The sequence below is a fragment of the Astatotilapia calliptera genome, chromosome 6 (assembly GCF_964374335.1).
Source record: "Astatotilapia calliptera chromosome 6, fAstCal68.1, whole genome shotgun sequence".
Lineage (NCBI taxonomy): Eukaryota > Metazoa > Chordata > Actinopteri > Cichliformes > Cichlidae > Astatotilapia > Astatotilapia calliptera.
Window position 1 is genome coordinate 18,459,654 of NC_137427.1, and position 16,074 is coordinate 18,475,727.

The window sequence follows — 16,074 nt, forward strand, 5'->3', positions numbered from 1 at the left end:
AAACTGTAATGTCAGTTGACCATGTGGAAACTGTCGTGATTCCCGTGTTGTGCTTTGACACAGTTGCACACCCTCTTTATTGATATATTGATGGTGCATCTCATGTTCCCTGCACATGGCTCACTGACACGTGACAGTGAAGGTTTCCCAGATACCGGGTGTGATGGTACAACTCTACTCTAATTTTTTTAAAAAGCACATTTAGGAGAAAAATTACTGTTGACCTAAATTCTGTGCAAAACGTAGAATGTAAAGAAAATAATCAAGGAAATAGGTAAGAAATAACTAAACACATACAATCTTGTAGATGTAGATGATGTCTAGAAAAAAAATAAATAACAAAACATCAATAATTAAAACTTCACAGATCTAACAATACAGTGAACGTACAATGAGAGGACCGTTGGACAGTCATTTTAAAAAGTATGAAAGAATAATTCAATAATACTAACAAAGTTTATGATATTTTTAGACTCTATACATATGTATGTGTGTGTGTGTGTGTGTGTGTGTGTGTGTGTGTGTGTGTGTGTGTGTGTGTGTGTGTGTGTGTGTGTGTGGATAGATGCATTTATTGACTGCTAGTTCTGGAGAAACAGTGCTCTGTCTCTCTGTATTCACTTATTATGCACTTCCTGGAACTAGCTAAAGCCTACATGAACCACGTGATGACCTTGTATTCTGGACCCCTGCTGATGTGACTCTTACCACTGCAGGGCTCTGTCTTTATCTCTCTTAACACTTTGAACACCCTCCTTATACTTTGGTTAGCTCAGAAACAAATAACACAGATAACAGGGCTATATAGAAATGATCAGCATATAAACGGGTCAGGAAACCATACCAATTGATGAATCTAGCATTATTTTATTCTTTTTCCTTTTTAACACAGTTTTTTTTGGGAGGGACAACTCACAATTAAACAAACAAAAACAAATTGTTAGATGTGCATTCATCTAATTCCGGACTATATATTCCTTGAATACAATTACCTCTTCAATTACAAAGTTATACTACACCTTAAAACGATGTTTTAAAGATCTGAATGTGTCTTTTATACACAGTGATTTTTTTTGTCTCTGTATAAAAATACAAAAATGGGAAAATGATGAAACTAGGTAAACATGACAGGTTGGTGTGTCAATGAAACTGCAAAAAAACAAACAAACAACAACAACAACAAAAAACAAAAAAACAAGCACTACATCTCAGACTCCACAGTTAGCACGTTAAATGTTATGTTATGTTAGTTCATGACAATACAGTTACTCAAATGTCAAAAGGATAAGACTGGTGATATTCTGCATTTTTATATCCACACACAAATTGATTTAAAAGACCAAAGTCAACATGATTGAGTCTAGCTTTGTCTGTGTAGCTAAAAATTGTCACATCATGCACCACTTTATAGCGATGCTACCAGTTCTGAGGCTATACACATGAGCTAAATGTTCATCAGCAAACAATGAGCAGGCAGAAAATCATGATGGCATACTGACACAATGACACAACACAAAGTTTAGTTGAAGCCTTTGGGTTTTTCAAGTGTTTAATCATGAACCAGGGAACTATTAAAATTTAAATTCACCAACTCAGCAGGACTCATAAATAAAATAAGCATTTTTATAGCAAAATTTCAAACAGCGAAAATCAACATGTCTGGGTGAAAGTATTTGACTGGCACTGTCACAGTTCCCTGTCTTGTGCCCTGATTTACAGCAGAAAAATAGTCAAATAAAAATTTCCCTTCATTTAAATAATGAAGGTAAAAACAATTAAAGTAGCAAGCTGCTTTAAGAAATGATGATGTCCTTTATAAGGTTAATAGAATTGCACTGATGTTTGCTGCATTTATGTCTTCAGCAAGGCCAAACGGATTTGATGTTAAAATCATAAACTTGCTAAATTATGAAGTATTAGTACTCCGAGATCTAAGTCATCATAGTTAATAACCCTAACCCCACTCTAATAGTATGCTGTGGAAAAAGTAAAGGAGGATCTTTCAGGAGAAAAAAATTTAAAAAAGACCCAAAACAAATATTACATATTCTGTGAAAAAAACACACATACACACATTCTGATTGGCTAGCCTTAGTGTTAGGGTTAGGTTTGGGGCCGCGATATGATGACTCTGAGAAACTAAAGTGGTTGGTTTTCATCCTTTCATAGGATTTGCTGACATTAATATAATTATAGATTTCCACTAGTATTTCAAGGTCACTTCAGTTAACGATGTAACGTTTTAGTGCATTCGTCTACGCAGTCATTTCCTATGTTACACTACAATATGTCCATTAGTATGTTTCTTTGCATCACACACAGTCACACACATACAGTTGTGGTAGGAACTTTAAATACATCGTGGAGATTTTTGGATTTTTAATGATTTCTTGGAACTGCTTTTTCCATGGTGGAATGACAGCATACATCTTTAATGACAGTAAAAAATATCAATAGGGTGCACATGTTTGAATTTATTTTGGAATTTCTTCATCCACAAAGCGTCAAAATGACATATTTGATTAAATGTCCCTTATCAAGTTGCAGTCCGACCAGATACTTTTGGCATCCATCAGTCTTGGCAGAGTTTGGTTTAAATTGGCTGGTCTCCTGGCAAAAACCTGGCTTTTAAGCATAATCCATAAATTTGTGTTCTTAGGTTTGAAAGCCTCACCTTTAACCATCCAAACATACCTCTTGTCATTGTGATCAAACAGCTCAATCTTTGTGTCACCTGACCATAAAATTTGGCATTTGGCTTGTCCACGTGGGCAGCTGAAAATTGTAGATCAGTTGTTTAAGGTGTCGATTTTGGAGCAAGGACTTCTGTCTTGGTCAGCGCCGTCTCAGTCCATGGCAATGTAAAACATGCTTCAATTGTTCAGTTCCTACTGCTGGTTTTCCAGCAGTTTCCAGTTCATGGCAGGCTTGAGCCTTTGTGGTTTCTCAACATGTTCCTGAACAATTCCCTGTCATCTAAGGGGTGAGAGTTGGGGTCTTCTTCGAGAAGTTGGCAAAGTGGTGACAAATAACTTGTACTTACAGAGAATTGTTTGAATTGAAGAACTGAAAAAAGGCATTTTAATAACATTGTACAACTATCAGCACAACCTAAATGAGTTTATGTATAATTTCGATCATGTGTGGATTAGAGAAAATTCAAAATACATTCAAACTTGCACCCAGTTCTTGCTTTTTAAAGTCCTGTAAGTTGGCTTAATTCCCCCCTGGAAAAACAACAGTTAAAGAAATCATTAGAACTCCAACATCACAGTTACGTTCATGGCCATGACGAGTGCATGTAAACTTCTGACCACAACTGCACTTAAAATATCAAATCTCAAAGCGTGGTCATTTTCAGGATATTTAACTCTATTTTCATCCCATCTTCCGCTTCATTCTCTACACTCATTGCATGATTGTCATATACTGCTGTGTGTGTTGTCTTGTTATTTTCCAATTGTTCTGCTCTGTCTTCTTGGTCGTCGGATGCAGCTTGGCAGCATTTGCAGCAGCAACAGCATTTTGCGATTAAAACCCCAACTGCTTTGTCGCAGGGAGCCAGGGAGTGTGCCCATAGTGGGAGGAAGTCCCAGGATCGCAGGACTGCAGGCAGCCACCCAGGTTTCCGCTTTTGTAGTATGTTGATCACAATGATTATGATCAACATGATGAGTAGAGGAACACCCACGCCCACCAGTACCTTCCAGCCAGCCAGCGACAGGGCGAAAATGAGAAGCGGTAAAACGAAGAAGCAGCAGATGATGTAGACTACAGCAAACCAGCGGTACTTGCCCGTGATGTTGCCCAGACCTTTAGCCAACCGGATAGGGACGCGGGTAAATGGAATGGGATACCACAGAATGATGCCAGAGATGTTGAACAGGAAGTGCACGAGGGCAATCTGAATTGTTAACAAACAACAAGCATCAGTGTAAGTGCAAAGAGGTAGCTTGCTACAAATTCAGAGTAAAAAATGTAATCTTTTACAGGTTGATAATTTCCTGATAAGTTTCTTTTTTATTGAAAATAAATGATTTGGCACGAGATGTCAGAGCCACAAAGATACTGGTCACTTTATTAGGTACACCTTGCTTGGACTTCAATTCTTCCTGACATGGATTCAACAAGATTCAGAGATTTTGGTCTATATTGACGAAAGCATCGTACAACCTCTGCAGATAGGTCAGCTCCACATCCATGATATGAATTTCTCATTCTGCCACATCCTAAAGGTGCTCTATTTGATTGATATCAGGTAACTGAGGAGGCTGGGATGAGTACAGTGAACTCATTGTCACGTTCAAGAAACCAGTTTGACATAGTTTGAGCTTTATGACATGGTGTGTTATCCTGCTGGATGCAGCCAGCAGAAGATGCTCAGTTGGTACTAGGGGGTCAAAATGTGCCAAATATCTCCCACCCCATTTCAACACTACGACCAGCCTTACTCTTTGATGTAAAGCACAATGGAGCCATGTATGTTGTTTACAGCTAATTCTGTCCCAACCATCTGAATGTCGCAGAACCTGTGTGAACTGTAATCTCAGTTTCCTGTTCTTAGCGGACAGGAGGGGCATCTGGTGTGGTCCTCTGCTGCTGTAGCCAATCTGCTTCAAGGTTCGATGTGGTGTGCATTGAGAGTCGTTAATTGGTGGTTATTTAAATTGTACCTATCAGCTTGAAGCAGTATGGCTATTCTCCTCTGACCTATTTTTTATGTAGTTGTTGGGAAAATCCCAGTAGTTTCTCAAATATGCAGACCAGCTCATCTGGCACCAACAAGTCGAGATTACTGAAATCACCCATAATTGAAATGAGCTCATTTTGTTAATCAATTATAAGATTTCTCAGTTTTAACATTTGTTATCTTATCTATGCTTGGAGTTGTGAATAAAATACTGGCTCATGTGATTTGAAAGTCTTTTAGTTTTCATTTTGTTCAAATTTAAAGAACGGCCTTTTCTGGATAGTATTAACAAGTAGTTGATAAGGTGTACCTAATGAAGTGTCCAGTAAGTTTATATTTCCAACAGCTGTTTCCACAACGATTTGTCCCAAATTTTCATGGAGGCACCCAATTTCTCCCTCAAACCACAAATTTAAAGTTCAGCTAAATGTCACAGTTGAATAAAAATTAAATTAGTTGGATAAAATATTATTATTATTAGGGTAAAATTAGTCATTTGGATTTTTGCAGACCTTAATATGTAGGTAACCATAGGAAATATGTTAAATAGCAAATATGACATAATTTCTCATGAGAAGATGTACCTGCAATGATATTTAAATTATTATAAATTAAGAAAATGATTTTTTAGTACAGTATAAAACCTTAGAAAGGCTTGTAGTGGTTCTAAATACAATTACTGACACATTTAATGTTAACCAGGACAGGAGAGTGTTTTTGTGGGAATGACTGACCTGTAGAGCGTCAGCCAGAGTTTCTCCGGGACTAGCCATGGCTGCCAGAATGGCTGTGGTGGTTGTGCCGATATTTGAACCAAGACACAGTGGGTACGCTCTCTCTATACTGATGACACCAATGCCTATTGAATTAAAAACGACATGGTTGGAATACATATTTTCACCATGTGTCTGACAACCATCACTATCTGCTTCACCATGATATTACAGTCATTAGATTTAGGTCCTGGTCATTATGGATAAACAAAAATATCAAGAAAAGAACAATACTCCTTTCAGACAGATTCTGTCCTTTACTGCCTAAAAAGTCACATAAAGAAGACAAACAAGATATAGAAATCTTTAGAAAAAAATATTCAGAAGGAAACAAATATTTTCAATCGTGCATCAATGCTGTTTTTAATAATAAATACATGGAGGTGATAGAAGTAATGGATGAATGCATAATTAACCTCACCAACTAGTGGCGTAATGGCAGAAGTGAACACTGAGCTGCTCTGCACGATGAAGGTCATTCCAGCACCGACTAAAATGGCGATGTAGCCCGTGACCCAACCGAAGGGAAATGGGAAATCTGTGCAGATACAAGAACATTCATGTATTATTCTACACATCACATCCAGTTTTTTTTTACAGAATTTATAGAGTGCAGTGATGCTCACTGGTGTTGAGGACTTTCTTGATGACAACAGCCACCTGTCCCTTCAGCATAGAGTTGAGCAGCTTGACTATGAGGATCAGGCAGGAGCAGAGCACGAGCAGAGAGAGAGCCAGCAGAATCAGACCCACCGCCATATCAGACAGATTCACATCCACAAAGAGGTGTGTACCTGGCAACACACAGAAACACGCACATAATTACAAGAAAGAAATACACAATGTGGACAAAACTACTGGCCTACATGTCTTAACATGTCTTTGAATTCAAGTGTTTCATTCAGCCTCATTGCCACAGGAGTGTAAAAATGTTTATAGGTCTACCATTATAAACATTTGTAAAAGAATGGGCCCACTGAATTTGAGTAAGGTACTGCAATGCAATGCAACAAGTCAGTTTGTAACATTTTTCTTTCCCACGATCAAGTCAAAGTAGTTTTGTTGCAAAGTGGAAGCATTCGGGAAACACAGCAACTCAGCCTTAAAGAGGTAGACCTGATAAACTGAGTGCTGAGGAGCGTGGTGCATAAAAGTCACCGGTGCTCTACTGATGCAATAACTGAACAGCTCATTACCTCTGGCATTAACATCAGCACAAAAACTGTGTGCTGGAAGCTTCATGGCATGAGTCTCCAAGATGAAGCAGCTCCTGTAGGTATAATGTGTAGGTGTCCCACTACTTTTGTTCATATAATGTTGTAGTAACTTTTGTATGCAATTTACTGATAGACTCACAGTGCTATTAGTAAATTGCACTATTATTATGATGACATCTGATGTATATCTAATGTATATATATGTATATGAGATGCTTAATCTGGGCAGACTACTGTCCCACAAGGACAATGAAAAGTACACAGTTCAATCCAAATGTCTCTACAAGGAGACTGTCTATCATATTGTGATGGAAACATTATTCCTTTATTTACATAATTAAATTAAAGTAAATAGTGGTCTTACATTTCTTTATATTGTATGTCTGAGAAATGTTCTTTAGCGTGAAGGTATAATTGCCATCAACCCAGCACAGAGAAGGAGAGGTACAGTTCTCTGGACCAGGAACTGTGACATTCATTAAGGTCTGAAACAGGGTGGAAAACATATATTCAGCATTTAATTCTTAGTTCTTTGGAGTATATTTGGATATATTTGACATGCTTTGGTCTTACTGTGTTGGTGAAGGTTTGGCACCATCTCTTTATGAGGCTCTTGTTTTTAGCTTCTGGATCGTCGGTGGCAATCCCACTAATCACAGATGCATCCAGCTGAGTCAGAAGGAAAAAGGGAGGAGGAAATAAACTGTGAACTATAAACCATGAGAGATAACAGTCTTATATATGAGCATCTTATCTGTCTGATAATGTTAAGAGTGTGAAAAAAAGCAATAGACTACAGACATTCATGTCAGCATTCATCTTTCAGGAAATGAATCGTGCTACTTAATACTTTGTGTTCTCAATGTCATTTTAGATAGAGGTGAAATTCTGCTGTTATATATAGATGTTATGCATGGCCACTCTTACTGTATCATCCAGGCCTGTCAAGCATGTTTTTTCACCTTATTGATGACCAAAAACTGAATAAGGCAGCTGCATGTTTGTTTGTTATTTGGAAAATTAAGATAATAATGACATCTTACCTCTATGATTGATTCAGTGAGGGGGTCAGTGATCACATTTAACAGATCTGGGGCCTCTCCACTCTGGATTTCGAATGAATCAGTGATGAGCTTGGTGACCACAAACAAGTAACCACTGGCTACCTCCAGAGGCAGCAGCACCAACACTGAGAGCCAGTTAAAGAAGTCGTGCACTGTGGCCCCTGCGAAAGCTCTAAGTGTATAATGAAACACAAAAGCAAGACAACAATGACCTTTGATCTTTTTGATGAAAGCGTGATATCACTGCTTTCCAGGTAAAGAATTCTAGGAAATGTGTACCATTTATCTTTTCTCTGAACCTGAGAGTCATAAAATAAAAATTAATTAACTATTTTGTTTGTTGATTTATTTATTTTTTATTAAATATTACATGGTTAATTTTGTATTTATTTTATTTCCCGGAGGCCTAAGAATCTCAGGTTGAAAAGAAGGCTGTTTGTCAGTTACATAGTAGCAGGTTATTGGAGTTCAAAGAGCTTCAGAGGTAAGATAATAATACAGATAATAAGAGAGTAATAAAACAGACCGATTAATATTCATTTACAGCTAAGTAAACAAGTCAAGAAAAGAACAAAACATCATAAAATGAAATAAAATTCACAGGATTAGTTATCTAAAATTGAATGCAGATAACAGTATCCATAAAAATACAATAAAGTAATTCTGGCGGAAATATGTATAACTTCACAGTAAGTTCATCACACTTTTAATTTATCTATGTTCATCTTTTTAGGACAGATCATCACATCTTGCAAAAGTTTTGCGAGATCTCGCAAAACAAACTCGGGATCTCGCAAAAGTTTTGCGAGATCTCGCAAAACTTTTAGCCGCATTCTTCGGACGCCGACGGGGAGGTCGAGGCACGATGTGCCGGGAAAGCGGTGTTCCTCCCGGCTGTAGTGGGTCTCGACTACAGCCGCATTCTTCCCGTTAGCTTCGAGCTAACGGGAAGAATGCGGCTAAAACTTTTGCGAGATCTCGCAAAAGTTTTGCGAGATCCCGAGTTTGTTTTGCGAGATCCCGAGTTTGTTTTGCGAGATCCCGAGTTTGTTTTGCGAGATCCCGAGTTTGTTTTGCGAGATCTCGCAAAACTTTTGCGAGATCCCGAGATAGTTTTGCGAGATCTTGCAAAAGTCTGTCTTAATTTTTTTTTCTCCCATGTCCCCTGCGGGGCTCCGTAAAAAATAAACAAAACCGCTCAATTACTTTTAGAAATATTAGGAGCATTGATCTATCAGCTCTTTCCCATGGCATTAACAGCTTACCTACCATTGATGCCTCAGCTTCCATAGACTATAACACTATAACAATGAACTTATCAACCTCTTAGATACCTTGGCTCCCCAAAAAACTCGGACTGTTTCTTTCTGATACTCATCTGAACTTCGCCAACTTAAAGCTACTGGACGCTGCCTGGAACGTCTATCCAGGAAAACAGGACTTACTATTCACAAAGACATGTATCTCAGTCATATACAACACTATAAAGAAGCTATTCATCATGCTAAATCTGCTTACTACACCTCTGTTATTGAATCCGCTGAAGGAAACACTCGCACTTTGTTTTCTACATTGCATAATATTGTTAAACCCCAGATACCTTTGCCATACATACACACTCTGCCACAGTTTGCAACAAATTTATGGACTTTTTTTACACCAAGATTGAGACTATTCATCAGCAATTGCCCTCGTCCTGTGAAATGGTCAATTGTTCTATCTGCATTTTTTGTCCTTCTCAGCTGTCATCCTCTCTATCCAATTTTGAACTTCCCACAATAACTCAGCTATCTTCCATAATTACTAACTTAAAGTCATCATCATGTAAACTTGATCCACTGCCAACAAATCTTGTTAAACTCTCATTCCCGTTTCTTGCCCCACTGATTGCTAATATCGCACACTCCTCTCTTATATCTGGTTCTGTTCCTTCTTCTCTTAAAACTGCAATAATAACTCCAATACTGAAAAAGAATGGTTCAGATCTCTCCAATCTAAAAAATTTCAGGCCAAGTTCAAATCTCCCTTTCCTAGCAAAAATTCTTGAAAAGATAGTGGCTGCACAGGTTCATCATCATCTCATTGGAAATAACTTGTATGAACAGTTTCAGTCCGGCTTCCGTTCATGTCACAGTACAGAAACAGCCCTAGTAAAAATCACCAATGATCTTTTGCTTGTAGCTGATTCTGGACTTATATCCATTCTCATTCTCCTTGACCTTACAGCAGCTTTTGTCCCACCGCATCCTCCTTCACAGATTAGCATCTATTGGCATCAATGGTACAGTACTCACCTGGTTTACTTCTTATCTCTCTGGCCGCTCACAGTTTGTTCAATTACAGTTCAGTATCTACTCCAGTTAATTCCGGTGTACCCCAAGGCTCTGTCCTGGGTCCTTTACTTTTTTATCATCTATCTCCTACCCCTAGGTAATATTTTTAGGAAGCATAACATCCAGTTTCACTGCTACGCAGATGACACCCAGCTCTACCTATCCTCCAAACCCTCAGCTACTCTCCCACCCACATCCATTTCTGACGGTTTAAGTGAAATCAAGGTCTGGTTTACTCACAACTTTCTTAAACTTAATGGCAATAAAACAGAATTAATTTTAATAGGCACCAGATCAAAACAGTTCCAACCAGTCTTTCGTTATCCATTGATAACTCTGTTGTCACACCCTCCCCTCGGGTTAAGAGTCTTGGTGTCATCCTCGATAGCACTCTGTCCTTCACAGCACATATAAATAATATCAGTACCGCCATACTTGTCAATGCTCTTGTCACATCTCGTCTGGATTACTGTAATTCTCTTCTCTATGGTTTACCTCATAAATCCCTCCATAAACTGCAGTTGGTTCAAAATACAGCTGCTCGTATTATTTCCAGAACTAGATCCACTGAACATATAACACCTGTTCTTAAACAGCTCTATTGGCTTCCAATTCACCTCCGTGTCAATTTCAAGATCCTGCTTCTCACTTTCAAAGCGCTTCATAACTTTGCTCCTCCATATCTATCCGATCTTCTCCATACATACTCACCCCTCCGTACACTCCGCTCTTCTTCAGCTTCCCTTCTGTCAGTTCCACCTGCTCGCCTGACTACCATTAGACTCAGAGCCTTTAGTTGTTCTGCCCCGAGACTTTGGAATGCACTTCCACTTGCTCTCCAGACCACACACTGTCTCACCACTTTTCAATCACGTCTCAAGACTCATCTATTTAGAATTGCATACACCTGATCTGTCTGAGTCCATTTTTACCTTGCCCAGTTTTTATATTTGCCTTTATACTTTTATGACTGTTTATGTCTAAATTTTATCTACCATGTTTGCTATATATACATTTTTCTTATCTTTTTTTATGGTATTGTTTACGTGTTACTGTAAGGTGACCTTGAGGGTCTGAAAGGTGCCTATATATAAAATTTATTATTATTATTATTATTATTATTATTATTATTACATGTCTTTATCATTGGCATGAATGCCATGGTAATTTTTGGCTTTAATGACTTCATTGAACTGTTCTTCTTTCAGGGTGGAATGATTGTACAGAATACATTTTACTGACTTTAAATGTTAAAAAAAAAATAAAAGCAAGAATTTTTTGATCATGAGAGACTACGGCTGATAATTTCTCTTTGCCAGCAAAGAAGAAGAACTGTAGAGTTCTGGAGGAAGTCCCAAACTGTTACCCGGGATGAGAAGACATTGCTTAAGATATTCTGGAAAAAGCCTGCCATGAACTAGAAACTTCTGAAATACCACATAACGATCAGTGAAGTGAGTATTATGTCGCCATGGACTGAGACCTTCAACACCACCCCCATATGGTGAAGCAAAGGAGAAGCTAAAGGTCCTACACATTCTCTAACTTCATCTCAAAGCAACAGCTAGATGGTTGAAACTTGGAAACAGTTTGGACGTTCACACATCAAAACTAGTTTTGGAGTGGATAAAGTATATATTTGATCCTGCGTATATAGTTTTGACCATGTGTAGATTACAGAAAATTCAAATTTATGCACTCAATCCTTTTTTTAAGTCAGTAAAGATGTATTCTGTACAATAAGTTCACTCTGGAAAAAGAGCAGTTAAAAGAAAACATGGAAATCCCCGAATAACCATACATCGATGCCCATGATGAGTGCATGTAAACGTCTGAACAGAGCTATAATTCATCAGGGTGTTCCTCTAGATACCGTGGGAGAATGCCCACAAGATTCGCAAGGTATATATTTCTGTATATTACTACAATATAATGAAGAACACACACATATTTTCTCCTGGGTTACTTTTTTCTGTTTAGCAGAAGGAAAGGAAGCTTCCATGATGCACAAATTCATTACCTCCGAAAAGTGTTGCGTTCACCAGCCTGCGTCATGGCGACTAGAGTGTTTGTGACCGAGGTGCCGATGTTGGTGCCCATGATGATAGGAACGGCTACCTGAACTGTTAACACTGTGGAGACACAAAGACCTCCTTCAATATCATCCTCACTCATGATGAGTTTTCTATGCATGGATGTGTCTCTGTATGTGCTGGTAGAGGGGAGAAGTTCATACTCACAACCAGACGAGACCATGCTGACAACTATGGAGGAGGAAGTGGATGAGCTCTGGACCAGCAGGGTGACCAGAACACCAATGACTAAACCAGCCAGAGGGTTGGACAAAATTTCGTTGTCCTGAAAGATGTCACCTGCCGTTTTACCTGGACCAGGTGAAAAGTAGAGAGTGAACATTTTCACATTCATACCATATTTTATTTTTGAATATAAAAATATTATATATTATGCTTGGGATTGGTGATCGGGTACATTTTAAACAGTAGTAGAACTGAGTACTGCTAAAGGTGACTTGCACAGTGTCTTAAAAACAAGATGTCTGCTGTGGTAAAAGGACTATAGCTTGCAAGTTTATTGCTCAATATTACATTAACTCACAGCTTCTGATAAGTTTAAGAGTGAGTACCTCCCACAAGCTGGAAAGCTGAGCTCAGGATGTCAAGAGAACAGACGAACATATAGAGGAAACCTAAAAGCAGAATCAGCTTTCCCACTGATATCAGCACTCTGAGGACCTTCCCTTTGGTATCCAGAGCTGAAACAAAGAGAAAGAGACAAAGCAAAATATACAAGATCAACATGTCTGAAATAACTGACTGAAAAAAAGCTCTATTACACAAAAATACACCTTACTCCCCCCCCCCCCCCCCCCCCCTTCTTTATTGTAAACTCTATAGTCCAGTGGCGCTGGATTCAAAGAGGAGGGTAACAACTAAGTGAATATAGTAATTCATGTATATTTTTTAGTGCTGTCAGCGTTAATCTCGTGGGGCTGCACGGCGTTAATGCGTTAACGACCTAACCACGCTAACACATTGACGCCGTGCAGCCCCACGCAGTAACTCGCTAACGGAGATTTGCCACGTTAATGCGGTTATGGCGTTAACATCATTTTAACAAGACTAGCGCTGACAGCACTAATAATTTTATATACTAGTAGTATTATGTTCTATAATTTTAGAGTTCATCTTAACCTCTATTGCAGTCAAAGCAAATTTACCTAATTTATCTTATCTGAACAGGACGTTTGTTCACTGCTATCACTAACACTACCATTTATTACTGGTACACTGTTCAAGTAATCAGATCAATGTTTGAACTTCTTAAAATGAGGTAATGATGATCCAGAAGCAAACTAGAGTTTGTATTAATGTTTTAAAACATGAAAACCTTTTATGTCTTATTCTTTTAGTTTTATACAGATCAACACTTAAAGCTGTTTTTAAATAAATATTTACAAAATCATCAAACTTACAGACAAACTCGAAATATGAAACAAGTGTTTGCAAAAGCATTTACACCTTTAATAGGACACACTGAATATTAACACACTGAAAATTAATATGGTGTACATGAGGAAAAGCTCCTAAACACATAAACTTATTGGGGGGGGGGGGGGTTCACTTTGTTTAAAAATCAAATATAAAAGCTTCTCAGTGACTATTTTAATTATCACTGTAACAAACAGTAACTCTTTAGCTGCAGGACTTTGTGTTTTACTGCAGCTCTTTATGGTGTGATGTACAGGTAATGTTCTTAATCACTAGGCCTGATTTGTAAATGCAATAGTTATTAACAATGTGCTCATCTTATCAGGACTGTCTTATCACAGTCCTTGATGAGACATTGCTTGTACTATTAGAAACAACGAGTCTACACCTGACCACGGGACACCCGCGTCCTTCAGTTCTGGCAGGTCCCATGGATCTGTCTCCTCCGGCTCATCCACGATCAGAGCCGCAGTGGAATGTGCAGGGCTCGCTTTGATTTCTATAAACATGAGAAAAAATACCATTTTTGTCCTGCTGCACACACACATGTAATTCTGATTAAATCAATCAGTAGCTTTTCCTTACACACCTTTACTTTTATATCCATTTTTCTCATCGTTGTCTTCCTTACATTTGTTTTTTGTAGCCATTTGCTGAAAAAAAATCAGATTCATTTTCACTCTTTTAGCTTTAGTCATTCTCAAACTATTCTTTAGCATAAATAATACTTAAATTATATCAACGCTATTGTAATATTTAGATAACACAAAGAAAAAACTCCATATCATACATAAACTGTAAAGTAGCTTGCTGTTATCCCTAAATGCAGCAAGCTTTTACACAGAATGATGCATTGCTATGTAAAATTTCCTCTATTTTTGCTGCAATTTGTTAGAGTGATGATTGCCATTAACTAACAATGCAGCAAACTAAGCATAGATACAGAAAACATCATTCAGCTGTATCGGCTCCTCGCTTTTAAACTAATTTTCTCTAGCAGGTATTGGCTTCAGGAATAACACACACACACACACACATCTTGTCTCATGCCATGTATTGATACATATATTGATCTTTGTGTCACATTTGTCTAAGCTGTGCCCTGTTTTCTATCATTACTTGTTCATAAGAGGATTACTGCACAGCTAATATTGAACGTCAGTTTTAGTTTTCACATGCTGAGCTTCAGTGGACCACATCCAATCATTTTCAGACTTAATTTCAGTGTTTTCTGTTCTGAATTCCAGCTCAGTAACAATAAACGTGTTTTTTTTCCACATGAATTAAGAGCCACATGCATACACAGCAGTATGTATGTTAAAACATATTTTAAGAATTTATAAATAAATATAATTTAAAAATCTCCACACATCCTCGTGTTACCATACAAATGTTGCAGTTCATGAACTCTTGACCCATACTGATTCTCCCAATCCATCATATAATTTTATTAACTTAAATACTCCAGTTTTGCATTCAGTTTTCAGTTAACAGCAGCAAAAATAATTAGAAGATTGACTGAGACATGTCTGTCCTCACCTGTGGCGGGTGTAGTGTGTCCATCCTTCCCGTGCACTTTTTACTTCAGCCTCCGGTTTAAAAATGCTGCCTTTGTGCAGATAAAAAAATGTGATGTGCAGTGTTCACATCACTGGGAACACTTCCGTCACGATGATAAGATAAACACACCTTCCAAACTTTGATTATTCTTACCTGACTCGGCTTTAATCTTTTTGTCAGTGGTGTTGCAATCCAACTCACATTGTACCTGATAAGTCTCAGGCTGGTGGCGTCAGCTTTCAACTGCACCTCCACACCTGCTGCTAAACTTACCCTACCGATGTACTTTGTACATTTTGCACGCAAAACTCATAATCAGTTCTGTTTGCGTGTCCCGTTTGGAAATATGATCATCCATTTAAAACATGAACTCTTAAAGCAAAAACTCTGTGCTTAATTTAGCTGTTAAAAAAAATAATTCTTCGTTGCATGTCTCATGCACAGCTCTCAGAGTGAGGATATCTCCAGCTGGTGGACCCTGAGATTAACATGGGAAAGAGGTGACAGACACAATGGATGCCCTGACAAAGATTTATTTATACCACACAGGGCAGTGGGGTGTGATCATTGACTGTATTGGGGATGGGGTGGGTCTATAATGTCATACAAGTCCAACTTGAGTGTATTTTTGGAGCATTTTTTGAATAGAAATTATTGATTTTCCTAATCCAGCTACCCATTGGTCAATATTTCAAACTGCCAGTGAATTAAGTTTAGCTCCATAAAACTCTTCATAACAAACAAAAAAAGTCAATCTGCGCCAGAGTGATGCACTGAATCTCCATGGTAGCTGCGCCAGCATGGGAACCCAGAATCCACTGCTCTAGTGCACAACAAGCCCCTGTGGGACATTTCCATGTATCCTTCCCATCTGACCAAATGCTCTGTTGCTAATTTATTAGGTTCAGCTTGTCAATGTGGATGTACA

General features: G+C 38.2%; 1 protein-coding gene across 2 annotated transcripts; it reads right to left on the bottom strand.

Moving 5' to 3' along the window:
• Positions 1 to 847: 847 nt before the first annotated feature.
• Positions 848 to 15,630, bottom strand: slc34a2a (solute carrier family 34 member 2a). 2 transcript variants are annotated; one of them, XM_026170743.2, is made up of 14 exons: positions 15,300 to 15,630; positions 15,126 to 15,195; positions 14,176 to 14,239; positions 13,975 to 14,085; positions 12,722 to 12,850; positions 12,318 to 12,461; positions 12,098 to 12,209; positions 7,724 to 7,916; positions 7,254 to 7,349; positions 7,045 to 7,165; positions 6,090 to 6,257; positions 5,885 to 6,001; positions 5,425 to 5,549; positions 848 to 3,904 (listed from the first exon to the last, which is right to left on the bottom strand). In XM_026170743.2, exons 2-14 carry the CDS (start codon positions 15,147 to 15,149, stop codon positions 3,341 to 3,343), a joined length of 1,968 nt encoding a protein of 655 aa, XP_026026528.2. In that variant the 5' UTR covers positions 15,150 to 15,195; positions 15,300 to 15,630; the 3' UTR covers positions 848 to 3,340. The 2 variants fall into 2 exon arrangements, with proteins under 2 accessions (XP_026026528.2, XP_080159002.1); XM_080302876.1 differs by having other exon boundaries at positions 15,126 to 15,630.
• Positions 15,631 to 16,074: the final 444 nt, after the last annotated feature.

Coding starts and splice junctions, on each gene's coding strand:
- slc34a2a (XM_026170743.2), bottom strand. CDS start 15,149: ATGGACACACTACACCCGCCACAG. Junction 7,166..7,253: donor GCCAAACCTTCACCAACACA/GTAAGACCAAAG, acceptor ACCCTGTTTCAG/ACCTTAATGAATGTCACAGT. Junction 5,550..5,884: donor TGCCATTACGCCACTAGTTG/GTGAGGTTAATT, acceptor TTAATTCAATAG/GCATTGGTGTCATCAGTATA.